The sequence below is a fragment of the Chinchilla lanigera genome, unplaced genomic scaffold, assembly GCF_000276665.1.
Source record: "Chinchilla lanigera isolate Chin_1 unplaced genomic scaffold, ChiLan1.0 scaffold00113, whole genome shotgun sequence".
NCBI classification, from domain to species: Eukaryota; Metazoa; Chordata; class Mammalia; order Rodentia; family Chinchillidae; genus Chinchilla; species Chinchilla lanigera.
Genome location: NW_004955514.1, coordinates 687,718 through 714,811, shown reverse-complemented (window position 1 = coordinate 714,811; position 27,094 = coordinate 687,718). Strand labels below are relative to the sequence as shown.

Below are 27,094 nucleotides of genomic sequence, written 5' to 3'. Positions count from 1 at the left end.
CAAGCAAGCCACAGAGCCCCACCCACAACCCATGGCCCCTACACAGTGGGTAGGATCAATCAGCCCAACACCTAAATGACACCCCAAGACTCCCAATAGCTCATCCACACCTCCTGTGCTTCCTCACCATGCTCACTCATTCCCAGGGACTCCCCGCTACTCCCAATCCCCCTGCACAGCCAGCTCTACCCAGGCTACCATCTGCCTCCGTGTTGCCATGCCACTCTACATCCATGGTACAACTACACAGTGACACCTGTCACCTGGACACGGGGGTTTTGTCCCCTCTGTACCCGGCAGAAGAGCAAACGGCCTGCTCCAAGCCAGTCAGGAATGGCCTGACTGCCAAGGCGAATTTGTGGGACCAGGGAGAGGACAGTGCACCACAGGGCTCTGGGAGGGGCCCATGGGTGAGTGGACAGCAGCAGTGCCCTCACCACAAAGCCAGACCAGCAGGGGGCAGGGGAACCTATTCTCTTGGCCTGATCTGCTTCCTGGGGCACCCACTGGCAGCTGCAGTTGGGCACAGCAGTGGGCTCTGCCTAAAGCAGGAAGGGGGCGCTGTAGAGCTCTAAGAGCAACAGCACTGTGTCTGCATTGTCTTGGCTGCACGGTACCTACAGACGCTGACAACAGGGAGGCGTGTCTGTGCAGGGGGGATCGGCTCAGCCCTGATCTACAGGACCCCAACACCTGAGCCCCATGCTCTCCCCCTTACATGTGACATGGAAATGCAGCACCCATGCCCCTGCTCCAGTGTTCCTCAGGACCTGGGCACCTTAGTCAATTCAACACACAAGCTCTTGCCCCATTACTTTAAGCTCACTTCCAACTCAGTGGAACTTGGGTGCTTAAGTTTCTTTTCCCCGTCTCTGCTCTGAGGGACCTGTGAGCACTCAGTGTGACTCTCCCCGGCTCCTGCCCTCCTCAGTGTGTGTGTGCCATGTGCACACGTGGACTGCCTTGACTGCCTTCTGCTGACCTCTCCAACATGGGATGGAGCCCTACTAGCCCACCGTGCGTGCAGTCAGCACCCTGCGCTGTGCAGACCTGCTGGCCTGGGGCTTCCCATGCCCACACATGCAGCCACCAAGGGCCTCACGACGCGCTGAGTGCGGGGGCCTGTGGAAACAGAGAGGACTCTCATGCCACACAGAAACAGCCCGGCAGAGCCCCTGGGAGGGAGGGCTGAAGCTGTGTCTCGGCCGAGGATCATAAACCAGTTCTGCTTTCCTTTTAGTGTTTCCATACTGAGACACTCAACCTCTTCAGTGGAGTCACTGGCAAAGCCACTACTTTTCCACCCATCTTGCTGTGCTTGCCTTGGCGGCCCTGAGTGCCACAGTGTGTGTCACCCTGACAGGCTCACCCCGGGGACAGAGCAGGCTCAGTTAGGAAACAAAACCATCTCTCCTATGGACTCAGGGGCTGTGGATGAAGATCAGCCCTGAGCAAGCCCTGGCACACCATCCTGCAGCGCACAGTTCAGCCTGTAGCTCAGGCCCTGAAAGCCAAAGCTGCTGTGGTCTTTAGGAAGTGTGCACTGACAGAAGCCACAGCCCACAGCACTGCAGCCTGTGGGATGACAACCTCCAGGCCACGACCTGTGGGTGTGAGTGAGCGCGAGTGCCCAGGACCACTACTGTGCTACACACGCGTGGTGTTCCACACCGGCCCTGCTGCTCCCAAACCTCTCACAGACCTGGCGTGGGAGCAGCTCCTCCCCTTGGTAGAACACTGCCCCTAACACCCCAACCAACAGCTCCACCTTCACACCAACAGTGAGCACCACAAACCAACACTGAGAGTGCACTGGGCCTGGGTAGGTGGCGCAGCCTGCAGCTCCTCCTGCAGGGAGCCCCCAGCACCTTCATCTTCCGGAGCCGGGACTTGTTGTCATGGCACCAGGCCAGGCAGGTGGCCGTCTCACGCCTCTCCAGGGACTCCTCCACTTCTTTGGCTGTCAGGAACATCTCAATATTCACCAGGTCCTAGGGAAGGGGCAGCTGCTCAGCACGCTAAGCACCGGTCCTGTCCTCCCTCCCTAGCCCCAAGCCCCCTGAAGCCAGTCCACCAGCCTGTGCTTACAGCAGGTGCCTGGGAACTCACACAGGGTGGACACCTGCTGCTCCAGGAGCCAGGCCACATCTGGGTACAACCCTCCTGGCCCCCAGTAAGGGCTACCATCCCACAGTCTCCAGCACAGGATAAGGCCCCAAAAAAGAGGCATTCACTTTTAGTAAGTAGAAGCTCTCAGCTGAGAGGGGAAGGCAGTGGCCCTCACTGTTAAACCTACAGCACAACAGCCGGAACCAGAGGCCACTGGGACACACCCAGCTCTGAGGGCTTCTTTGTAGTGCACAAAGATGCAAAGATGGTCTAACAGGACTGTCCAGGAGGCAGATGGGCACCCCACACTCCACCACTAGATGCCCTGCATCCATGCAGCAGCATAGCACCAAAGGCTCTGCCTAAATGTGGACAGGCACCAGCCCATGTGGCACTAAGCCTAGCCCCATCTCAGCCCTTTGTCAGAAGACCTGTACCAGAACTCATTTTCTGGGTTTTTGGTTTTCTTTTATTGAGACAGGATCTTGCTATTTAGTTCAGGCTGGTCCTGAACTCACAGGCCTCGAACTCGCTGCAATCCTTCTTCCTCAGCCTCCAGAGTCCTGGTGTTATAGGTGTGTACCTGACGTAGGAGCTTCTATTTTGTTTTGGAAATGTGGTATTTTGGAGGAGTACTGGGGGTGAGTTGGGGCTCACTCCTTCACCAGAGCCCATGCTCTGTGGGACAAGCACAACAGCAGCCATGTTTGCTGTGCTGGGGGGCCCCTCACAGGGCCAGGCTCCAGAGACCAAGGGTCCTATGTGACCAACAAGAACTATGACAGGCAAAGCAGTGCCCAGTCATCTTGAGGAAGCAACCTGAGGAAAGCTGAACCCTCAGAAGCTCCTTCTCCTGCACCTGAACAGAAATCAGTTCCTGGCTGGTGAGATCGCTCAGCACAAAGCGCCCCTCAGCTCCCAGGTGGGCTGCAAGGAGGGTGCCCGACCAGCACCACAGCCTGAGCCCCAGGCACTGCAGCCGCAGGACACGGCAGCTTTCACCCATGCTGTCACAGCTGAGTCCACCCACCAACACGGGTGGGCAGGGCACACAGAGCTCGTGCAGCCCCTCTGTGCACATGGTGGAGACCAGCCTTTAAGTAACACAGTCTCCGTCAAAGTCCCACTCACACTTTTCCTGTGTGTGAGAAGCAATGAGTGCAAGATAAAAAGCACACTTTGGCCAACAGCACAGCACTTATAGCCCATGAGTTATAAAAAGATCAACAAGAAATCGATCAGATTGCCCGTGGGCTCTGCACAAGATGCTGGTCAGCGTCCAGTGCAGTGGCTGTCTGGTTGTGGTCTGGACAGCACAGAGCTGGGCCTCCCTGGGCTGAGTGGGTGCCACTGCTGCAGGGACGGCTCTATTAAAAGGCCAAGCCACACTCCTCCCAAGAGAGCATGGCACAGTAACAACAGCTCATCAGGGAATGAAAGCCAAGTGGGCCACCCATCGGGCATGCTCACCGGCTTTGTCTAGCTCGGTCACATGTCCTTCTGCAGAAATAAAGCCTTGCCAGAGTACCTTCAAGACTTGTTCCTTTGTTCTGTTTATGGCACCAGAAACTTTGGGTCTGACACAGGGGCTCCCACCTGGTCCCGGCAACACCTCCCTAGAGCACCAAGCACCAGGTGAGCCCTTGAGAGCTGCCTTAGGAGTGAGGGTCCTGGGCCCATCACAGCAGAGGGAGCCGTGGTCCTCCCATGTCCTGTCTCTAGCAAATGGTAATTCCAGCTGCCCAGTCCCTTCCACCTCTCTTCAGTGACCCCTGTGCAGCCTGATGCCCACACCTACCCTGTGCTCTTTCACAGCAGGCCTTGGGCACTCACCTTGGGTTGCAGGGAATTCAGGAGGACAGTGGCTGTGGTCAGCACCAAGAGGCTGCCCACCCAAGGACGTGACAGGCAAGAGAGGCAGCAGGGCCTGGCAGGAGGAAGGGTACAGCGGCACAAGGGGAGTGGACACCAGACTGAGAGCAGCACGTCTGGGCATGGATGCTTCCGAGGGCCAGGGACAGAGGGGAAGTCTGCATGTGGCCCAGCACCATGAGACTGGGGTACCACAAGCCATCCACACCAGTCCCAGCTTGGACATATCTGTTGAGGGCACCACGCCCCACAGCATGCAGCAGAGCTACAAGCAGTACAGCCAATGCAGAGCACATCTGGCACAGCAGCCCTGACAGCAGAGGAGCCAAGGAGGGGCTCAGCCTTTCCCAGCAGCAAGGAGGCCTCTTACACCAGCAGGCACCTCTGGCTGAAAGCGCCCCACAGGTGGGGCTGGCACCAGCAGAGCCAGATATGGAGAATGCCCTGCTCGTGAGAAGCCAGAGCCTTGATGGGGAGCAGACAGAAGCGGGCCTGCACATACCCTGGGAGTAGGGCGAGGCAAAGCCTTCCCTGCGGCCCAAGGTAGGGGACCTGAGTGGGGAGCGAAGCCCACCTCAATGCCGCTCTGGCGCGCCAGCTTCACGGCTGTGTTGTAGTAGCCGCAGCGCAGCAGGTGCTCCACCATCATGCGGTCCATGCGCTTCCGCTTCCACAGGCTGGCTGCCGCCGGCTGGTCACTGCTGTGTTCCTTGAGGTGCTCGATCCGGCGCTTGCACAGCTTGGCGCTCTCGTCCTCTGCCTGGATGGACTCCACTGCCTGCCACGGCAGAGCCATGTCAGGATGGGGACACCTGCAGTCCCGCAGGAGAACAGGGTGCAGGTGCCACTCCCGAGGCTCGTGAGAAGACCAGCAGGACAGCAGAAGCACAGCCGGGACCGTCACTGGATGGTCAACAGGAATCAAAGGGGCAGGGCTGGACATGTGTCCCTGGGCAAGTGCATTTGGCCAGTGATGGCTAGCGGGCATGGGAAGCTCCACCACCTGGTGCAGGCATCCTCACTCAGGAGTGCTGGTTTGTGCTTTCTGCTCTAAGCTGTGTTGCCAGGGGCCCAAGATTTGAAATCTGTTATCCCGCCCTAGTCAACATTCATCATTATGAAGTAACTTTTAAAATATTTTCTAATATTTTTTTATTTAAGCCAAACCCTAAATTTTAACCATTTCCAGGTGGACCACCCAGGACTGTTGCAGGAGCAGTGTCGAGGGCAGTGGGTGCACTGACTAGGGGACTCAATCTCGTTGGCTTGTGAACAGTGCACGGCTGGCTGCAGGCCCACTGCAGGGAGAAGCCCGCTTGGGCTGGTGTTCCCTGGGGAGGGGTCTCGTTCTGGGTTTCGGCATTACCTAGTGAAAATCCCATGACGCCTCTTTCTGCTGTTGCTGCTCTCCTCCCCCTGCTGCCCCTCTGCCCCGCTGGGCCCAGGTCCCATCAGAGGCTCCACTCCACCCCATCTCCTCCCCTCTCATGTACTGCCACCTTCTCTGGGCTGCATGTAGACATCTCCTCAGACTCATGCTCCTTGAGCTCTGTCTCATTGCTAACTGTTAAACTCAGAAGCAAACCTCGGACTTTCATCTTGATTGTTTTACACACACACACACACACACACATGGCGGAGCTGGGGATCAAACCCAGGGCGCTATGCGTGCTGGGCAACACCCGCCACTGAGGTGCATGCTGTGGGCATTGTGGGTCTCCTGAAGGTCTCCATCAGGTCCTCACTTTCCATGGTCCAAGGCCACTGCCCCTCATCTACCTCCTGGCCAAAGCTCCCAGGCGGCAGCAGTCCCTGGTCTCTCCACCTCCCTGATCCCTGCCTCCAATCTGGGCCAGTGATTCTTTTATGCCACACGAACTTGCTGACACTTCCAGAAAGATATTTCAAAGCACCCTGCTTTGTGGTTGTTTTTAGTGGGTAGATTAGTCCACACGTCCTAGCCTACCAGTTCTGGAAACCAGGAGCCCCAGGAGAACTTTTGAGGTAAAATTCCGAAAATAACAAGTCAAGATGCCACACAGCCAGCTTCCCCGCTGTCTGGGCCCAGCAACAACCAAGGTCACCAGGAGGACAGCAGCACCCACCTTCCGTTTGAGGACGCTGAGCTTTTCTACCACGCCATCCAGGAGGCTGACCACAGAGTCCACAGCTGGGCAGCTGCTCAAGGTCTTCTCCAGCTCAGCCACCACCATGGTGACGTGGCTCGTTTCCCGGTCAATGTTCTTCTGGGCAGCTCGGAAGCGTTTATTCAGTGTCTCGTAGGGCACCTGGACAAGGAAAGACAGTGAGAACCGCTGACCCTCATCTCACCTGGGCCACGCAGCACTCAAGCTCCTCACGGTGCCTGCAGAGGTGATGCCGCCAGTGTCAGCTCCCACCGAGAGCCTCCGTCCAACACAGAACTTGGCCAGACCCACAGAGGCATGGCAAGAGGAGGACATGTCAGGCCCTGCCCCATCCACAGATGCCGGCAGCCCAATTTCCTCCAAGTCAAGTCCACATGTGCGCTGACACGACAGCCCTGAATTTCACTCAAGATGAATGAAAGAGGAGACAGTGACCGTCAGGCCCCCCAGGCACAGCAGTGAGTGAGTCCCACTGACAGGTTAGAGAGCTCTAGACCTATGCATGCACTCTTCTTCCTGGAAGACGTTTGCCCAGTTTGAAAACTCCTATCCCTCCTGGTGTGGTGGTGCATGCCTGTAATCCCAGTACTGCAGGCTGAGGCCAGCCTGAGGCTACATAGTGAGTTCAAGGCTGGCCTGAACTACATAGGAGACCCTATCTAAAAAAAAAGCCAAAACAGAACCCTCCCCAAAAAAACAAAACGAAGAGAAATCTCCTGGCTCTACAGAAAACATGGGAAATGAAGCAAAGGTTAACATCGCCCCTTGCTCCTCCCTGCCCACCCCTGGGTGTGGGTAAACATGGCCCAGCTCACCAGGTCCCAGCCAGCTCAAGCCTCAGTGCTGGGTGGGACCAGTGTGTCCACCCTCTGGAGCCCCCTACAAAGGAGGACAGACTCTAGGGCAGAGATGGCAAAACTTTAGAGTTCTCAATGATAGATAGAGCCTGCTGCAGCACATGTGCCACAGGTATGCCACTACTGCTCTAGGGGCTCTATAGCCCCACCAACACTGGCCTGTCCCAGCCAGCCACTGAGGAAGGTAGGGTGCAGAGTGCGGACGATGGTAGACATGGGCAGAAGACTGCCTTGGTTTCTTCTCACAAACCCCACATCCCCCTTGAAGGATGGCACACAGGATGCTGGTAAAGCCAGCTTTGCACGGTGTGTCAGCTACCACTCTGGAGGCTCAGCCTGCCCCACAGAAGCCCCACCCAGAGTGCCCTGGGGCCGGGGCAGGCAGCACTCAGCACAGACACTTCCCACCGTGTCTGCCACAGGGAAGGCTGAGCAAATAGCACCATGCAGCACTGTCTGCAGTCAGCCAGGGACTTGAGTGTTCTGGTGACCAGATAAACCTCGGGAAGCTGGGAGGGGGCGGAGGAGACACCCAGTGCACATACTCAGACACAGGCGTGCACCACTCAGGCTCTCCAGGGTGGGGTTCAGTGCTGCACATCACAGGGGCCACATGTGGGTCCGTGATATGGAGCCTGGTGTCCCCACAGCTGCCACGACCCTCTGTCACCCCACACTGCCTGCCTTCGAGGCCGCACTCTCCAAGGACTCAATGCCACCTGAAAAGGGCCGGAGTCCTCTCTTTCCTGTCCACCTCCAAGGGACCAAGAGGGCCCGGGGGACAGCACCCCCACTGGTGCAGGCATACAGCAGCCCCAGTGAGCAGCCCATAAGGAGCTCTGAGTGGGCAAAGCATGGACACAGCTTTTTGGGTGGAGCTCCAGCTCCCCCAGGCATCCAGCACCCTGTACCACCCTCTGTGGGCACATCCTGCTGGGGAACAAAGCCCAAGGTGGAAGGTCCTGACTGGATGCACAGCATCCCCCAGGAGGAATTCTGGACACTCAGCTGCCCACAAGCCTCTGCCCTGCCCGCAGGCCTCCCAGTTGTGATGGGGCCATGCTGAGGTGATCACTGGGCAGGCTGCAGAGGGGCATACAGGGATGCCCCTGGTATCTTCACTGCTCTCCGTGTGAGCCTGCAGTTACTTCAAAATAAAGTCAGAATACAATGGGGAGCACAGGATGGTAGGAAAGCCTCTGAACAGCAGGTACCCAGCCTCCGGGATGTGGGCCAAGTGTAGGAAGGAGCCCCACGGCTCTAAAGAGGGAGGTGCTGGGTCCTACTCTCGCTTCCCTGCTCATGCCCCCTCCCACCTGTCTGGCGCCCAAAGCTACCTCCTGGGCCACATGGGCACCTCGTAGGCCCACTATGGGAAACTGCGGGCCCTGCCCCTCTGATGCTGGAGCACCCTCTCGATAAACAGTTACACAGAATTACTAAGACTGTGAGCTGAAACAAATCCTCAAATAAACAAGACCCCCAAAATATGATCTCCAGATACATACATTAAAAAGTGTATCTCAGGGGCTGGGGATTTAGCTCAGCGGCAAAGCGCCTGCCTGGCAAGCGCAAGGTCGTGAGTTCGGTTCCTGGTACCGGAGAAAAACCAAAAAAAAAAACAAAAAACAAAAAGTGTATCTCAATAAACACAGTCAAGACAAACAACCTGGGAGCGAAGTCACAAATAGCACACACTGCACAGGTCCCTAAGCGGCTGCAAGAGCCCCTCACGGGCCTGGGGCCTGCTGCAGACACAGCACACAACTGGCCCAGGACAGAGTGGTTTCCCCAAGACTCGGGTGGCTCTTCCTGCGGCCTCTCCACAGCACTTGGACTACAGGACTAACTGCATCTGATGGCACGTGACCCACAGAGCCAATGGCAAAGCAAGTCCCACAAGTCTGGGTCACCCATTTTTAACTCCATCTAAGAAGGAAGGGGTAAGGCTCAGTATTCACCACTGTCCAGTCCTGGCAGCTTGTGCCCTAAGCCACAGTCCAGCATAATGACCTCCTGATGAAAGAAACTGATTCAGGACCTGGTGCACTTTCAAGGAGTTGAGAACAAAGCAACAGAAAACACCGCCCATGGCCACAAGGCCCACTGCACCCGACCATAGCCAGCCTGCACTCCACGTGGCCCACAGCCCACACAACACAGGTGTCACACTTGTCAGCTGCCTCAACAACTCCTAGGTGCTCACTGCCAGCTTCTGAGTCCGTCCTGGCCTACACCGGGCCCTCACTCCCTGGATAGCCCAGTCACCACTCTGGACCCTGACCTCAAATGACCCAAGCTTAACTTCCTGCAGCCAGCCGTTCCTCCAGGCAGGACCTGGCCTCCCTGCCCTTGGCTCGCAGGGCCAGGTCCTGATGCACATGCCTCACCTCCACAGCTACCCTTAGCTGTGTCCCAACCCCTTACATGCCTGACCTGACACCTGGGGCTCACGGTGTCTGTCTGTCACCAGGACACAGGCTCAGCAGCTCTCAAGAGGTTCTACGTCCCACATGCAGATAACCAAGCCAGACAAGGGCAGTTTCTCCTGCCTCCTTCCACTCTGCACTCACCCAAGGAAACAGGGCAGCCTGGGAAGCAGCCCACCCTCCTCTGTTCCCTAGGGACCCAGCACAGGACACTACCCTGACTTAAACACTCTCCCCTCAATGGTCCCAGACTGTCCCAGCCTGACAAAGCCAACAGCTCCTTCCCGGAGGGCATTTGATAATGAACAAGAGGAATTTCAGAAATGCTGAAGGCTCTAATCCCAGCCAAATCACCATGCACGAACAAGGACAAAATGATACCTTGAGAACACAGGACTGAGGGTTTCATAAGCACAGAGACCAGGCTCTGTGAGGCACAGCAACAAGTATGTAAAACAGGAGAAGTACTGAAGGAGAAACCAACACATCGCAGCGCCTCCCTATGTGGAAACGGGTAACATGGCTGTACGTTTAGCAGATCTATGGAGAACCAGGAAAAACGGAAAATGTAAGTATTTTCTAACAACAGACACATGGGACTACCTCGAACATACAAACATCTTGCAGCAGGAAACATCCAGCAGAGTAAAACGCAACCTCAGAGAGACAATGTGCAAATCACATATCTGACAAGGAGTTTCCACACAGACCACACAAAATTACCTGTAACTCAACAGCAAAGCACCATCAGCTAAAAATGCAGGCAAAGGCTTTGGACAGACTTTTGTTTAAAGATGACATGATGCACCAGGTGTGGTGATACACACTTGTAATCCCAGCACTGGGAGGATGAGGCAGGAGGATCCCTGTAAGTTCAAGGTCAGCCTGGGCTACATTAAGAGATCCTGTCTCAAAAACAAACAAACAGTACACAGCACATGAAAAGATGCTCAGTATCCTCACTGATCACCATGGAAATGCAAGCAGAAACCACAAGGAAGTATCACCTTGTACCTATTAGGGTGGCTGTTACCAAGAAGACCAGAAGGCAGGCATTGGTGGGGCACTGCGGGTGGGCGCATAAAAGCACAGCTATGCTGGAGGCAACCACAGCAGCCCCACTGCTGGGCTTGCACCAGCACTGCAGGCAGGGCCAAAAGCTGTCTGAACACCAGGCGCACCACAGCAGCACTCACCGGCCAGCAGGGGAGCAATCTCGACGCCCAGGAGAGAGGTGCGACTCAAAGAGGGCAATACCCAGGAATATTACTCAGTCTTAAAACAGGAAATCCTGCTGCATGCTACATTATGGATGAACTTAGGGCCATGGTGCTAAGCATTTCAGTCACAAAAGGACGCATACTGCATTCTTCTGAGAGACACCTGAAGCAGCCAAGTTGGAGACTAGGAGCAAATGCAGGCACCAGAGGCTAGGCGCAAAGAAGTCACCCTCCAGCAAAGTCTCAGTTTGGCAAGATAGAAAGTCCCTCTGGAACAACGAGATGCACAAAGTCAACACTCACGTGCTGTGTACTCAAGATAACTGAGATGCTCAAGGCCACATTGTGTTTTTACCACAATACAAAAGTCCTAATGACTTCAATGAAGTACTAGGGGCAATAGCACCTCATTTCAAAACTTCTACAACACTGCCAGGCCCATCCAACAGTGCCAGTCTGGGATGGACACACAGGTCAAGGGAGTGGGGAGCCCAGGAATGGACCTCTACCACAGACACATGTGTCCAGCCAAGGGCCAGGGCAGGGGGACTGCCAGGACTAGAAATGCAGAGTACAGTGATCCTCAACCTGTGCCTTACACAGTCTGCAAAATTCACCTGAAATGGATCGCAGACTGCAACACAAATGCTGATGCTGAAAAACTACTCAGAAATAAACACCTCATGACCGTTAGATGGCAAAGCTTTTCCAGAAGGTACTAAGTACACTCACCACAAAAGAAAACCGAGTGTCTAAACTTTACCAAACCCAAACTTCTGCCCCTCAAGACAAATCCAAAGAAATGAAAACATGAGCCACAGATTGCAGAAGCATTCAACACACAGCCCTGTATAGCTCCCTCCCTCCTGTGACTCTGGGAGGACAGCAATCCTTTCTCAAAACAGGCAGGATCCCAACGTCAGTGATGTCACCATGCTAGGTACAGCGCACTTGCGTCTGCAATCCTAGCTGCTTGGGAAGCAGGAAGATAGTGAATTTCAGGCCAGGCCAGGCCAGGCAGCTTAGCGAGATCCTGTCAAAATACAAAGGGCTGGGGCTGTAGCTCAGTAGCAGACACTTGCCTCACATGTCTGAGGCCTTAGGTTCACTCCCCTAACCACAAAAAGATGACTTCAAACAAGATATAGGAAGGGCCACTAGCACTCACAAAGCTGGGCAACACCAAGTGTCATGTGTCATGTCACATCATGTCAGGGAAATGTGAACAGGACAGGCTGCTTCACAGGGGCACAGCACCCAGACATTTAACACAACGCTGCTCTGTGGACAGAATGGGCATCTGAACCAGTGCTGAGTAAGGCAGGCTGCCCTCCAGTGTGAGGTCTGGTCCAGGCACCGGCAGACCTGGATGGAAAAAGCAGGGCAAGGCCCTCCCACCTGAGGGTCCGCCAGGGTCACTGGTCTCTTGGACTTTAGATCTGAATGGAAACTTGAGCTCTTCTTGTCTCTCAAGCCTGCTGCCATGGTTCTGCTTCTTGGAACAGACCGGACTCAGTCCTCCTGGTGTCCAGCTGGTGCACCACGACCCTGGGCTGTACAGCTCAAAGACACACGCACCACTTCCTGATTTTACATCTATGAGCTCATGTGTGCATATAGGACCCTACCGGTCCTATTTCTCTGTAGAGCCCTGGTTAGGAGCAGGACGGTTCCGGATTAGGCTGCTGAAGCTGGGCACACATCTTTTGTTGCTGGAGTCATCTGAATGACCCTCAGCCAAGGGTGTGGCATCTTCTCAGGAAGATGAACAGAGACTGTCCATGAGAGATCCCCACAGTTCAAATGGGTGTCAGAGGGAGGGAAAACAAGCAGTGACACCCATCTAAGGCACCAGCCCCAAGCCCAAGGGCCAGGACACATGCAAGGGAGCTCAAGTGAAGCTGCTTCATGGCTTGCCACTGGCAGAGCTGACCCGGGGCTACACTCTCCAGTGGGCTACTCCCTGAGGTGCATCCAGCAGGGAGATGCTTGACCATGAACTGACCAAACCAAAAGAGGAAATTAAATAGAACAAAGAAAACTTAGCGATCCACCACAAGGGACGAAATGAAAACACTGGGCCAGGGATATAGCTCAGTGACACAGTGCCTTGCTTGGCAAGCACGAGGTCCAGTCCAATTCCTGGCACCAAAAAAAAAAAAAAAAAAGAAAAGAAATGAAAACACTAAGATACAAGGGTTGATTAGGTGCTACATTTAAATCAGAAAAAATTATTACAGGAAAGCACATGCTGCCATGAATCCCTCTCAAAATCCTCCCCCTTACTTCAAACACTCTTATCACACTATTCTTGCCACTTTCTGAAGCAGCACTGGAAGTCCACTTTCACGAGTGTCTTTACAGAGTGTGATTAAAAAATCCTGTGAATGCTGCGGATGAGTGCCGTCCAGCAGAAAGGCAGGCTCCTAAAAACATGATGACACTGTACCCTCATCCACCTTATTCACTAGAACTGGCACCCTGCAACTTCTGGCTCTTCCCCAAAATTAAAATGAATTGATTCAGAACATTAAGGCAGGCTAGACAGCATCACAAAAGAAACTCATGAGAGAGGACTTCCAAAACTGCTTCAGAAAGCAGCAAGAATGGGGGATAGGTGTGTCCAAAGCAGGAGGGATTTTTTTGAGGGGGATTGATGGCGGTGTGTCTTTTTCTGTAAAAAACAAAACAAAACAAAACAAACTGCTTGAAATTTAAACATTCAACGAATTTTTTACTGTACCTCATAAAAATATAGGAAACAGAAAACTAATAAGGTGAGAATGAGCCCACAGCTCTATCGTTATCAAACTGGATGGCAATGGGAAAAGAACTTCTATATACATCTCTCAGAAAAAAAGGCAGACAAAAAATAATTAAATAAGGCCTTGGCATGTGGCTCCACGGTAGAGTAACTGCCATAGCATGCGTGAGGCCCTAGGTTCCATCCCTAGAACCACCCAAAACAAAGTAAAGGCACATCCTGCAAAACTACAACATGAACCACAAATGCACAGAACTTCAAGTCTTCTAGCAGCCATAATAAAAAATAAAAAGAAGCTGGGCATAGTGGTGCCAGCTGGTAATCCCAGATACTTAGGAGGCCAACGCAGGAGGATCATGAGTTCAAGGCCAGCCTCAGCAATTTAGTAAGATGCAGTAGATAGACAGACTGATAGATATATAGATACAGTAACATAAAATTTGTAATATATTTTAACTCAAAACATTCAAAATATTGTCATTTGCATATTCCATCAAATAATTATCAAATATTTTACTTTTTTCCCCTTTGTACTAAACCTTTAAAAATCAGGCACACAGCAATTTGCATCAGCAACACTTCAAGTACTCCACTGGGCAGTGCAGCCCCACATGGGTGTGGGGTGGGAGGAGCCGGATTTCAGGCACTCTTGATGGGTGGTGGGCACAGCAGGACTGGACAGGAGCTGCAAAGCTGAGCCTTCCCTCCCGACCCCACTGCTCTATGTATCCACAGAGCTGTTTGTGGGTGCAGAGCCCACTGCAGACGCCCTCAGAGCTGCACAGCACTGTGCCCATGCATTTTCAGTAACCGGGCAGGCCGAGTCATACAACTACAAGGCAGCAAGCCAGTTTTCACCTGCATAAAACTCACAAACCAAGAAATTCACCCTCTCACAAGGTTGAATTTAGTGGTTTTTAGTGTAACTTCAAGGTTCTGCAATGGTCTCCACCTTCTGCTTCCAGCATATTTCATCTTTCAAGAACCACTGCAGTCCATCCCTCCCAGACCTATGCCATCAGTGCCCCCCGCCCTCTCGCCATGGACCAGTCTATTTGGGACTTTTGTGTATGGCTTTTCTGCATAACATGTTTTCAAGGCTCACCCATGGTGTAGCGGGCACCAGTGCTCTGTTCCTTGATGGTTGAGCTGTATTCGATGCATTTTGCACACATGGGTGAGCATCCTGGTAGCTCCTCCTTGTGGGCTATATGAAAAATGATACTATGGATGCTCAGGGACATGATTTCCCCTTTTCAGGAGTTACACCCAGCAGCGGGCAGACAGTAACTCTGTGACATCATGACAAACTGCCAGGCTCTTTCCCACGGTGGCTGTCCCACTTTACAATCCCAACAGAGCACCAGTGGTTCTCAATTTCTCCACGCCCAACCCTGGTCACTGCCAATCTTACCACAGCATCTGAGCAGGGGTGAAGGGGCTCCGGCTACAGCTTCAGCTTGCACATCCCCAGTCCCCATGAGGCAGGTACCCTGCTGTGTTTGTCAGACACTGTGGCTCTTCTCTGAGGAAGTCTCCCCAAAGGCACCCTCACCTGGGGGCTGGGTTGTAGGCTTCTTCATATATATACTCTGAACACCAGACTCGTATGAGATAGATGACTTGTAAATATTTTCTATTCCATGAGCAGCACCCTAGTTCAGGTTGCTGGCACACAGATCACAGGCTGCAGCTTATGTTTGCTCCTCACCGTTGTAGAGAAGGAAGCCTTGGAGCAGATGCTGCATATACAGGTCCTAGGTGAGGACCCTACCCTTGGCCCCATCCTCACACAGTCTCCCTGGCGTGTGCATGCAGAGTGCTCTGCTGTCATGACTACAGCCGAACTCAATTGCCCCCAGACCCCAGCACATGGCTAGAGTTGCAGCATGGCTAGGGAGGCTCAGCCCTCTGCCTGCACCAGCCTTCCACACATGCTTCTTGGTTTAACAACACCCAGCTGACAGCTTCATGCGCTCCAGATATTTTCCCTAGAAACCACTGCCTAATTCAAGGTCATCAAGAGGTATACTTCTGTTTTCTTCTATGGGGTCTATAACTTTAGCTCTTTCATTTAGGTCTGTGATCTATTTCAACTTTCTTTGTATGTGGTGTCCAACTTCAGTATTTTGTATGTGAAAATGCTGCTGACTCAGAATCTATTGAAAATACAATTCTTTGCCTTGGCACCCTTGCAAAAATTAATTACTATAGATGACTGGGTTTATGTCTGAACTCTCAATTATACTGAATTATACTGCATATCTATTCTTTGTCCTTGATTATTATAGTTTTATAAGAAGATTTGAAATCAGGGAATGTGAGTCCTAAGACTTTGTTCTTTTTCAAAATTGTGTCGGCTGTTCTGCATTTCCTTATGAATTTATGGAACAGTTTATCAATTTTGCAAAAATGCCACTTGGGATTTTAATAATTGTGCCGAATCTACACATCAACTTGGACAGTAGTGGAATTTGCAGCCTGTTACTTACTTTTAAATTCTGAATATGGTAAATATTTAGGATTTTATTTATCAGACCTCGATATTTCCTTGGTAATCTGTTGCCAGATAGCTTTTAGGATCACAGGATCTACTTGGTTAGCTGATATTCATTTATATTTCCTTTGGTATATCCTTCTTTTGGTGACTCACAGTAATCCTTCCTGTTGTCTTCACTGGAGCCAAGTAGGCAAGCACCCAAGGCTGAAGCTGGTAGAAAACACCTGCACTTGTATCCCATCCTACAGACGCCTCGTGCATTGTCTGCCATTTGCTTTAGGATGCATTTCCTAAAACCTTCTCCAGTGTTTGCTCTAGGTTTTCTGACATTGTTTGCTAACAAAAAAGATGCATTTAGATGCATTTAGTTTGCCACTTTTACCAATACAGAAAGTATTTCATAGTTAATAAGCCTAGAAGGGGGCTGGGGATGCAGCCCAGTACCTAAGCACTTGCCTAGCAAGCATAAGGGCCTGAGTTCAATCCCCAGTACAGAAAAAAAAATACAAAACAAAAACCTCAGAGAAGTTTCTAAGTGTTTACCAGCAAGTACCCAGACCTAAAGAAGTACATTAAAGAAGTATAAATGGTACCGCATGTCCCACTTTCTAAGAAGCACAAATCATTCTCCCAGTCCCAGTAGCCTGTGCTGCCCCAGCACACCCTAGGGGGGCACACCCAGGGCAGGGATGGCTCAGGTCCCCTATTTCAAATGGGTGCCTTGAAAAACAGTGTTTCAGGACAGCTGCTGTTGACTGTGCTGAGATGCTGATGAAGCTGGGGTAGGGGGGACCTGTGGGCACCCCACACTCACTCCTCTTGTGGGTGAAGTCACCACACTTGTCTTCAACCCACGAGTTGCAGAACCTTGTCAAGCTGCTTGTTCACTCTAGGGAGGGCGAAGCACCAGGCATTGCTGAAGAGTGAAGACTCATCTCTGTCCTCTAACACAGCAGATCCCATCACTGGGGTGCATGGGGAGTGGCACAGCTGCCCTCTGAGCCAGCATATGGGACAGACACTAGGGCCAGCATCTGCACGGTCATCCCCCTATCTTGGGAACAGCTCAGTGACCCAATGCAGCACAAGCTCAGATATGCCAGTGCCTGAGCACACACCCTGCAAGCAGCAGAGCAGAGCCGAGCAGACACCAGTGTTGTTCCGGGGGCAGAGTTCCTTGGGCACACCCATCCCTGGCTCTGGGGTCAGCAGGGCCCACTTCTCGGTGCTCTGCCTCCGGGAAGAAACACCAAGGCAAGCACATGAAGTACAGGACACTGTCGCTATTCCTACCCCAGACCTTTTCTCAGGGCTCCCCAGCATCATCGCTGCTGCCCAGGAATCCCTTGGACATCTGTTCCCACCAGGAGGTTCTGTGCATGGGTGTTTGACCATGACACATCCCAGCTGGCCATCGTGGTGCAGAGGGCAGCAACTGACCATTGTCCACCGTTACTCACTAAGCTTTCTCCAGAGGTATGCCAACTTCTACCTCACTTCTTACTGCTTTGGCTGCAGTGCTGAAATGATTTTCAATTGCTTGAAGACTCATCTCTCTGTCCTCTAACACAGTGTTCATCCCCAGCAGTCAGAAACAAGGTCACAACACAGCTCAATGGTTGGCAGTACCACTAAAGGGGGGAACAGGGTGTGAGGGGGTGGGGCCACCCAGCAACTCACCTAGCAAGGGAGTGAGCGGGTAGGGAAGCCCTGGGGACATCATAGGAAGGGCACACCAGGTGTCCTGGTAGCATCAACAGGCCCCTATGGTTAAGTGTCCAACTGGAGTAGAGGCGGAGCAGTCAAGGAGGGTCTGGGGCGGTCACTCTCATTGACCTTTACCTTGAAACAGATGGGAAGCCACAGGCACAAGGATCACATGACCTTTTGACCCGGTGGCTAAAGGGATCCATGGGTAAGGGGGCTGATTAAAAGGCCACTCCACCCCTGTGGAGAGAGGCAGTGCCCCCAGCCGCAGTGACAGCAGGAGGACACAAGGCTGGATCCTGCAGGCACTGTGAAGCCAGAGCAATGAGCAGCAGTGTGAGCACAAGGCTCAAGGCCAACTCCAGGGTCTAGGGAGGAAGGTGGTCGGTCTAGGAAGAGGCAGTCAGAGGACACTGAGTGCTCTACTCAAGGATGCCACACAGCCTGCTGGGCAAGGATCTGGGGCACAGAGCATCCCCTCAGCGTCAGCAGTGCCACCCATGTGACCTAGGTAACCAAGGCAGGGATGACCACGGCCAGGCCCTGTGCCCTGGGCAGTCCAGTACTGCAGGGGCAGGGGGCGTGTGAGCCCAAGGAAGACCCAGCGAGCACAGCATGTGGGCAGCCAGAGAGCAATGTGCTTCAAGGACAGGACACAGCAGCATCTCAAACAAACAAGCACCAAAATACCACTGCAGGTCCCGGTGCCCAGACACAGCAATGGACAACGGGGACAAAGGCAGAGGTGTGGCAACTCCAGAGCCCTCGGCAAGGCCAGTAAGAGCCAGATGATCTGTGGGGTTGATCCCCAGGGTGACAGAAGACAACAGTCCGTACCTTCACGGGGGGGAATGTGAGCAGAGAAACTGGCCTGAGGAGATGAGCTTACTTCCCCCCAGTCCTGGAAGCAGGGGCACAGGGCAGGAAAGATGGAACCAAGCCATGGGCACAGCATGTGGATAGGGGGCAGGAGGAAATATTGCATCAAATGGTTCCTGGGGTAGAAGGGCCTCCCATGAGCCATTGGGGCCCCTTAAGTAGTGGGTACCACTTCTGAGGCATAGCAAGCACTATGGGGAAAGCCTACCCAGACCAGAATCTGTCAGTAAGAATGCTGGTCAGGCCAGGTGTGGTGGCACACACCTGTAGCCCCAGCAGTAGAGAGGCTGAGATAGGAGTGCCCCAAGTTCAAGGCTAGCCTGGGCTACATAGTGAGACCGTGTCTCAAAAAAAAAAAAGAATGCTGGACAGATGGGCAGGGACTGAGACTGCACAGCAAGGGCACACTGCTAGAGCAGAGGTGAAGACAAACGTGAAAAAGGTCATCCTCACCAGATGGACAGCCATGCATGCCAGCAGAAGTACTCTGGAATACATCAAGTGGACAAAGGTGAAGTTTCAAGGAATTTTCCAGCCAGACTGTGGAGAAATCCATTTAGCCAACAGCTGTTTATTGTGACCCCATGCCAGGCACTATTGGATGTGTCTGAAGCATCGTCTTGCCCCAAGAGCACACAGGAAGAAGGAGGTCTCTGATGGGAAAAAAATACAGGTGCAGGCTATTCTGTCAGGCTGCACTAGTGCCACAAAGAAACCAGACAGGGTAGGGACAGACAGCAAAAGGAGCCACAAAATTCCCAATTTTATTTAGGGCAGCACTGAGCACTCAAAGAGGCTATAATTTAATATTCAAAAGGATTTTGAGAAAGCCCAGTGCAGGGAGCTGATCCAATGGGCATTTTCACCCGACCCTTTCCTGCTAGATGCTGGAGCCCCAGAAGCCACTGTGGCCTAAGGGGACCCTGAAGATGATCATGAAAAACAGCAAACAAAAACATCCCTGAAGTGGGGGCGGGTAACTGGGAGTATAGCTCAGAGATACAGCACTAGCCTAAGACATGAGTGAGCAAGAGCAGGTGCACACCAAGGTCCTGGTTCATCAGAACAAACGGCAGAAAGGTGCTGTCTTCACCTGGGATAGGAGAGTAGGGTAGGTAAGAATCAGGCCCGGGGTGCTGAGGCCAGAATGTGGTGCACTCTGCCCCTGCCTCCCAGACGCCCAAAGAAAATACCCACAGGGGCTGGGGATTTAGCTCAACGGCACAGCGCCTGCCTGGCAAGCGCAAGGTCGTGAGTTTGGTTCCCAGTACCAGAAAAAAAAAAAAAAAGAAAAGAAAAGAGAATACCCACAGGGTGGCTTGCTGCTTGAGGTCTGAGGGAGGAATTCAGGGAGAGGTCTGGCTGCAGGCATGAGTAGAAGACAGATGCTCCAGCTGCTTCTAACGCCTGCACTGGACCAATGATCTGGCGAGGTGAGTGGACAAACCAAGACCAGAGAGGACAGTACAGACCCTGCAGGATGCACAGAGGGTGTGCCGTGTGGGGTTACATGCATGAGGCACTTGGAGGGGTTAGCTACGCCTGACCACTGGGCACACCCTGTGGCAGAGGGCAGGCGCGAAGTGAAGAGAGCACAGAGGAGTGGCAGGTTGCCACCGGCACTCCAATGGGCCAGCCAGTAAAAAGGGAACCTGCAGACCAGGGCACACAGCAAGGTGACAGTAAGGGACCACAGAGGACCACGCAGGGGAGAGGGGGCCTGAGACAGGAAGCTGAGAGTCACCAGGGAGGACAGGAGTGTCCCAGCAGGAGAGCAGAGCCAGGCCCCAGCATGGCTACCTGTTCTCTTCACTTAGCAGTCACGAGTCGCTAACACAGTGAGCATTCATCTCAGGACCTAAGTGACCAGCATCTATTTCAGCAGAGACCAAGATCTTCAAGGGGAGGTCAGCAGCCCCGTGACTCTCTCAGCATAGAGCCCCAAGAGAACAGTGGTGATGGCATGGGTTCCCTCCCTCCATGCTACCTCACCAGCCAGCTTGCCTCTACCCCTGGCCTCTGCATCCACACAGCCAGCCCAGGGGGCCTCCTGGACAGACTCTGCCAAGGCTTCAGAACAGCCCACATGGCTTCTCTACCCCCCAAACAACTCCCCTGGCCCCCAGCTCAGGTGCAGCGGTCAGGGAGGAGTCCCACCCTCCCTCTGCCCCACACCTCGGGCTTCCCAGGGTCTTCAAAAGCTCTCAAGGCTCGTGTGCACTTGCTCGGCCTATCTTGTCACATCCTCCCAGGGTCTGCCCCCAGCCTTCCAACAGCTGCCGTAGGAACACGCAGGTGAGGATGTCGGCACCAGTGCCAGGCAGTGCTGAGCCATGACCAGCTCTGTTGCCCACTGGCCACTCTGGGCCTCGTTTAGTCCTGCCTTAATGTGGCCCACCCATCATAGAGAACCAAGTATTAGAAAAGTCCTTTTTCTCCAACCTCAAAATCTGCTTAAAATAATAACACTTAAAAAACAAAACAGGGGCTGGGGATTTAGCTCAGTGGCAAAGCGCCTGCCTGGCAAGCGCAAGGTCGTGAGTTCGGTTCCTGGTACCGGAGAAAAACCAAACAAAACAAAACAAAACAAAACAAAACAAAACAAAAACCAACCCAGCAGCCAGCAGGGAAACCGAACTTGTATGCCCGTCTCTATCAAGGCCTGCCCTGCCAGTGGACACAGACAGCAGAAGAGGCAAGCAGGGGACTCAGCAGCATCAGCTCTGTTCCATCAACTGTCCCACAACGGTAGAGGGACAAGGAAGAGGAGAGGTGGAGACCAGGGCACAGCTCTCTAGGAGGGAAAGGGCCACAGCTGTGCCTGAGAGGCAAGCAGGTTCTGGAAGGCAGGAAGGCAGTGCCAAACTGCTTCAGACCAGAGCACTTGGTGCTCTGAAGATCGGCCAGCTTCCAGCCTACAAGAGGAAGGGGGTTAGGATTTTTACTCAGTGCCTAGTAAGAGGGCAAGAAAAGACCGGGTTTCTTAGTGTAACAGCTTCCAAGGAGGCAGCTCTACTTTGTACACCAGAAGTTAAGACCTGGTCTATGGCCACTGCCTAGGGTATCACACAGCTGCAACCAAGCTCAACATGCATGTCTCTGAAGTCACCCACACACTTTGTGGTTACCAGCATTTCTCACACTTGAGAACACATGATCCTCCCAAATCCAGCCAAGACCCGGTTTGGAAAACTGCACTATCAGTTCTAACTCTAGCACGTGCTTGGCACATGAACATTCTGTGTCAAGTACACATCCAGGCCATGTAACTGCAGGACAGTATGTGGCCAGCCAGACTGTCAGCAGATGGAAGGCAGAAAACCTCAATACTCAAGAGTAAACTACACTCTCAGCCCATCTTCAGTGAGGACAGGACAGCATCTCCAACCAGGGTTTGAAAAGACAGTGTCCACAGCCAGGGCTCCCAGGGGCAACTGCCAGGCCCTCCCCTGGGTCAGACAGATGTGTACCTGATCTGCATAGTGATGGGAATGGGAGAGAAGGGGAACAAGGGAGAAGGGCAAAAGGGGAGAGGGGGAGGGGAGAGGAAAGGAGAGGATTCCCGTGCAGTAGAATTATTTGGAGGAAAAAACTCAAATTACTTTCATAACCAGCAAAAACTTCCTGAAAAATAAACAAGGACTTCCAGAGGGCCATCACCTACAACCTGACACTAGAGAGCCTTCAACAGCAAAACAACTCCCCTGCAACTCCAGCCCAGACGTTCTCTGCCCCTACATACCTGGCCACATCAGCTTGGCATCAGGTAAGCAAGGGCTGCTCAGCATCCTGTATGCACGGCCCGCACAGCAGGAGTCACATATCCAAACGCTCCCAAGACCACAGTGGCTGCTCCCCTAACCACTGCGGTGGCAATGGAAGTGAAAGTAGACCAGCAACCGCATCCCATGCTGCTCTATTCCCTTCCCATTTTACCAGGAACATGAAGGTATCCAGGACCCACTGCCAGTGGGAGGCTGAAGCTACAGCAGCTTGAACCCACGTAAGGGCTCCTGCCCCTGAGAGTCTGAAAAGGGAACACAGTTTAATTCTCACCAGATGAAGATTTAGTCCAGTGCTTGCCAGCTCCCATCAGCCTGTATGAGCACATGCCCTTCACTACAGGGGCCCAGCACCCAGCACCCTACCCTCACACCCTCCCAACTCTACACTGTGTCTCCATACTGACTGCACCTGCACTCAACTCTCTTCATACCTGTCAACAGTACAGCTCTGGAGCCATCAGCACGGCGCACATAATTTCATTCTATGTTAACAAACACTTCTAACTCTAGGACCCCTAGTGCCCCAGTTAAAACCTCCCTATCATCTACCAGAAATCACTCCTGACAACAGCAAAAACATATAAACTCAGCACTGATACACTGTCAGCAGAACAGAGAAATCATTACAGGGATGAAATCCAAAGGACCTGGAAGGGAAATGCTACTACTGTAGTTTCTGGGGAAAATAGCATCTCTACTTGCAAAAATTGTGCTATAATACCCATTTTTTAACACTTATTTGTTTATTTATTTAGTAGTACTGGGGGTTGAATACAGGGCCTTTGCACTGAGCTACAGCCCCAGCCCCTTTTTACTGAAGCAGGGTCTCACTAAGCGACTAAGTTGCCCAGGCTACATTCAAACTTTTTTTTTGGTCTTTCTGAGAAAGGGTTTCGCTATGCAGTTTAGACTGGCCTTGAACTTGCACCAATCCTCCTGCCTCAGCCTCCTGAGTGCTGGCAGCTGGGATTTAAGTTCAAACTTTTGATCCTCCTGCCTCACCCTCCCAGAGTGTAGGATTACAGACATACACCACCATGCCTAGCTTTTTAATATCATCGTTAGAAAAATACAAAAAAAATTTTTTTAAACTATGACAAGCTTGCCTGAAACCACAGCACAGCCCTGCTCTACCTGCCTAAGTAGGTGCACGCCCATTTTAATCAGAGGCTACGCAACAGTGTTGGAATGCAAAGCACATTTACAGTCATAAGGAAAGAGGACTCAAGAAGCCTTTCCTGACTGCACATTTCCTTTTCCACTGCGTTCAATGGGCACTTTCCTGCCTGGTGGTTCTTACCAGCCAAACCAAAACGATAGTGACAAACTGACACAGTTCTGAAGGTGTTGGTAATCTACCAAGGACTCTCAGTTAAGTAAAAACCAACAACCTACATCCTGAAGGGGTCTGCAAAGAGATCTGGTGATGCCAAAGAAGGCCCCCATCCTCTTTATCAAATCAAGTGCAGGATACTAAACTGCCATGAAACACAGCTGCTGCCCACTAAGGAGGAAGAACAGTGCCTCCTCTCTGCTTCCCTGTGGAGGCCAACCTCACCAAGGCAATCAGATACCAGCAGTGAGGAGGCTACTGCCAGTCCATCTTGAGCAATATGTTGTGGTCACTCATTTCGCCCCAGGGGGGAAGGGTGCTACAAGAACTTCTGACAAGACAGCATCAAAGTTAAGCTGGAGTGGGGCCCAGAGGGCTCAGGGCCGTGCTCTAGGGCAGCTAGCTAAACTGCTCTGAGGCTGAGGACAGACACTGGCCATGGCCCTGCATCCACCACCATTCGTCATCACGGAGATGGACGGCGTCATCAGGTGTTCTGGCTGGAAAGAATCTACCTGGCACTCTGGGAAGTGACTGCAGAATCCCAAAGCTCAGCCGGCTCTCCTAGGGACGTCCGACCTTGATCTCCGATGGGATTTCCTATCTAGAGCCTATCAAGCACCATTAAATCCTCTAGTCATTACAGAGCCCGCAGCAGCCTCCAGAGCCCGCACCAGCCTCCTGCCCCAGGCACTGGCTTATTCGCCCAATGGAAGAGACCACCCAAGGTCACGCCCCTGGCACCCTGGCAGGCGCTGCCCAGGAAGTGCGGGGAGCCTAGCAAGATGGGTTGTTCCCAGGGCCTGGGGCTCCTCTCCGTCTCCTAAGTAATACCCAGAGGCCAGCTCGCCACGCCCAGCTGGAGCTTCCGGAAAGTGGCCGGACGCTGCCGCGACCCACGCCCGCAAAGCCGGCCCTAACTAGCAGTGGCCCCCGACCCAGCCACCACCTGAAGACTGAGGGCCGCCTCAAGCCGCGCCGCTCGGCGTCCAGCGCCCCTGGCCCCGCGTCCCCGAGGTCCCCGTAAACCTACCTACCAGGCCTGGCCCCGAGACCCTGGCCCCGCTGGCCCCCGCCCCTCGGCCTCCGCCCGGCCCCGACCCCGGCCCCACCGCCCCTTGTGGACCCCGCCCCCAACCCCACCACACTGGCTGCACTCAGGCTCCGCCCCCCGGAATCCCTTTGGCTCGGGCAGGAAGCGCGGCGGTGACCCGGGCCGCACCGCAGCGCGCACCTTGAGGGTCGGGTACTCCTGCACCTTCAGGGTCATGGACAGCTGGGCAGCCGACTCTTGCACCGCCATCTTGGGCCGCCCCGGCGGAGGAGGCCGGCGCGCGGCACGCCGGGTAGTGACGTTGAGGGCGGGGTGAGAGGGGTGTGTCGCACATCTGTACCAATCGCGTCGCCCAGTCTCCCGGCCGCGGAAGAAGGTGCGGACCAATCACCGCCGGCCTTCAGCAGACTCGGCCAATCGTCGAGTTCTGGAGGTCGGCTTCCTTGGAGTGCCCCGCGGGCTAGTGGGCTGCGCTCTGGGAGCCCCGAGCCAGCTCGAGGCCCACCGAGCGGCGCTGCAGTCCGCGGGGGCAGTCACGACCTGGGGCCGTCACCCCTCCTGGAGTCACTTACCGTGGCGGTCACTCGGAGGTCACATTCGTAGCCATCACCTCTTGTGGCGGTCGCCCCTGCTGGTGGGCACTTTCTTGGTGGCCACCACACGTGACTTTCTCCTCCTAGCGGCCACCCCTCCTGGCACTGACCTTTCGAGGCTGCGGTCTCTCCAGGCGACGCTGTCCCTGACCATGCGTGCATCAAGGGACAACTTTGCGTTCGCGGGTGACAGGCTGCTGGAGTCTTGGGAGGAACCCTCCATTCCCTGTTGGAAGAGTAGAGCCTCCGCGCCGGAGGCCGACTTGCACGCGGGAGTCCCAGCGCGAGAGGGGCTGTGCTCGCTGGCCTTGTCACCAGTGTCCTGTCTTGTTTCCTCGTTCCACCGGTCTTTCCCGCTCCCTTTAAAAAATAATGAAATTAAGTTTCATTGACTAGAAATGACTTCCTCGTTAAACCATCTTTCGTTTCTTCACAGAACACACTTTAAAGCGATGTTTCAACATGAGGTGGTGTCAGATGAAACCCAGGAGTTCCTTCCACCACGCTGGGCGGATAACGCCATGCGAGCGGCAGGGTTGAGGCGTGCAGGAGTCCACACACGTGTGGCTGCAGACTTCAGTCACAATGCATTTTCTCCCAGGGTTGTGCCTCCGTGGAGCAGCTCACTGGTCCAGACTGCCCAGGTCACCTCATTGGTTTAATCTAGGGTGTGGTGCGAAGGGTCTCACAGAGATGTGTGAAGCCACTCCAGCACTCCAGAAACCCCCAGGGCCTCAGGAGCTGGACCTGAGCCCAGGACAAGGACCCACTCTTCAGCTTCCCCACCTCTGGGTTCAAACTTCTGAAACTTTAGGACCCAAAAAGTCTGAGTGGTCCAATATCAGCGGCTGTCCATCCGGGTCAGGGCACCAGAGAGGAGGGCCAAGCAGCCCCATGAGGGTGTTTCCTGTGAGGGTCACCTTCTAGAGGACCTTCCTGACTCATCTCAGCCTGGGAGACCAACTATCAGAGACAGCCCTGATAGGGACTCTACACCACCAGCCCTGCTTCTATCTCTCAGAGCACTTGGTACTTTGAGGCCCCCTCATCAGTGCCACTAAGCAAGGGACATCACAGAAGCCAACACTGTAGTCCTGGGAGAGGAGAACAAGCTTTGCTGTCCCACTGGAGAGGAGGCTGGGAGCTTTGACCTCCAACCTGCACTGGGAGAGGGGCCTGCAGTCACTGGATGCAAGGGAGCGTCAGGGCTCTGCAGGTGGGGACAGTCCGCGTGCAGCCTCGCGGGCCATGAGCTTCTCTTCACAGGGAGTGCTTTTCTGCTCTGGAGATTTGGAGCCCTTGATGTCAAAAGGTCATGGACCGGGCAGACTGCATAGTCTTGCATAGTCTTTCTGGAAAAGCCAGTTTCAACCATCGGAGTGGATTCTCGGAAAGCAGCTTAAGCTCTCTGTTATTTGAGGAATTTATGTCCCAGTGAGTCCAGAATGTGGTGATCACAACAGTTGGTTAGAAGGGACCACTCTGATCCTTGCCATGGGGTGCCCTGCGTAGTCTCCCCTGCTGGAGGGATCTGAGAGCTAGAAATGCCTTGTGGTTTACATCTCACAAGAGGAGGCTGACATTTGCCAGTTCTGTTTAACAGTGTAATACTTGAATAAAATGTGTCACATCAGATAAGACTACACATATAAGTGGTTTATTGGCCAAAAATAGCATGATTTGATTTTCCCTTAAAATTATTTAGTAACAAAACCTATAATTAGTTTCTATGATTAGCAAGGGACTAAATCCACCCAAACCACATAATTGTTATTTTCTTAACATCTACTTACAAATGTTTCCTAGGAAACGGCCTTTGGGGTGGCTTGAGACCGGAGGCCAGAG

At 53.5% G+C, this 27,094-nt stretch overlaps 1 protein-coding gene across 2 annotated transcripts in view; it reads right to left on the bottom strand.

Moving 5' to 3' along the window:
- Positions 1–24,945, bottom strand: part of Maea (macrophage erythroblast attacher) — a 32,913-nt gene extending 7,968 nt beyond the window's left edge. Inside the window, exons 1-4 of one of the 2 annotated variants that reach the window (XM_005408696.2) lie at positions 24,837–24,944; positions 6,087–6,269; positions 4,556–4,759; positions 1,869–1,991 (exon numbers count right to left, since the gene is read on the bottom strand). In XM_005408696.2, the coding sequence (XP_005408753.1) occupies positions 1,869–1,991; positions 4,556–4,759; positions 6,087–6,269; positions 24,837–24,905 (579 nt within the window). In that variant the 5' untranslated portion in view covers positions 24,906–24,944. Of the gene's footprint in view, positions 1–1,868; positions 1,992–4,555; positions 4,760–6,086; positions 6,270–24,836 lie in introns of both variants that reach the window. The other variant, XM_005408697.2, reaches the window with a different exon arrangement.
- Between the last annotated feature and the right edge of the window lie 2,149 nt (positions 24,946–27,094).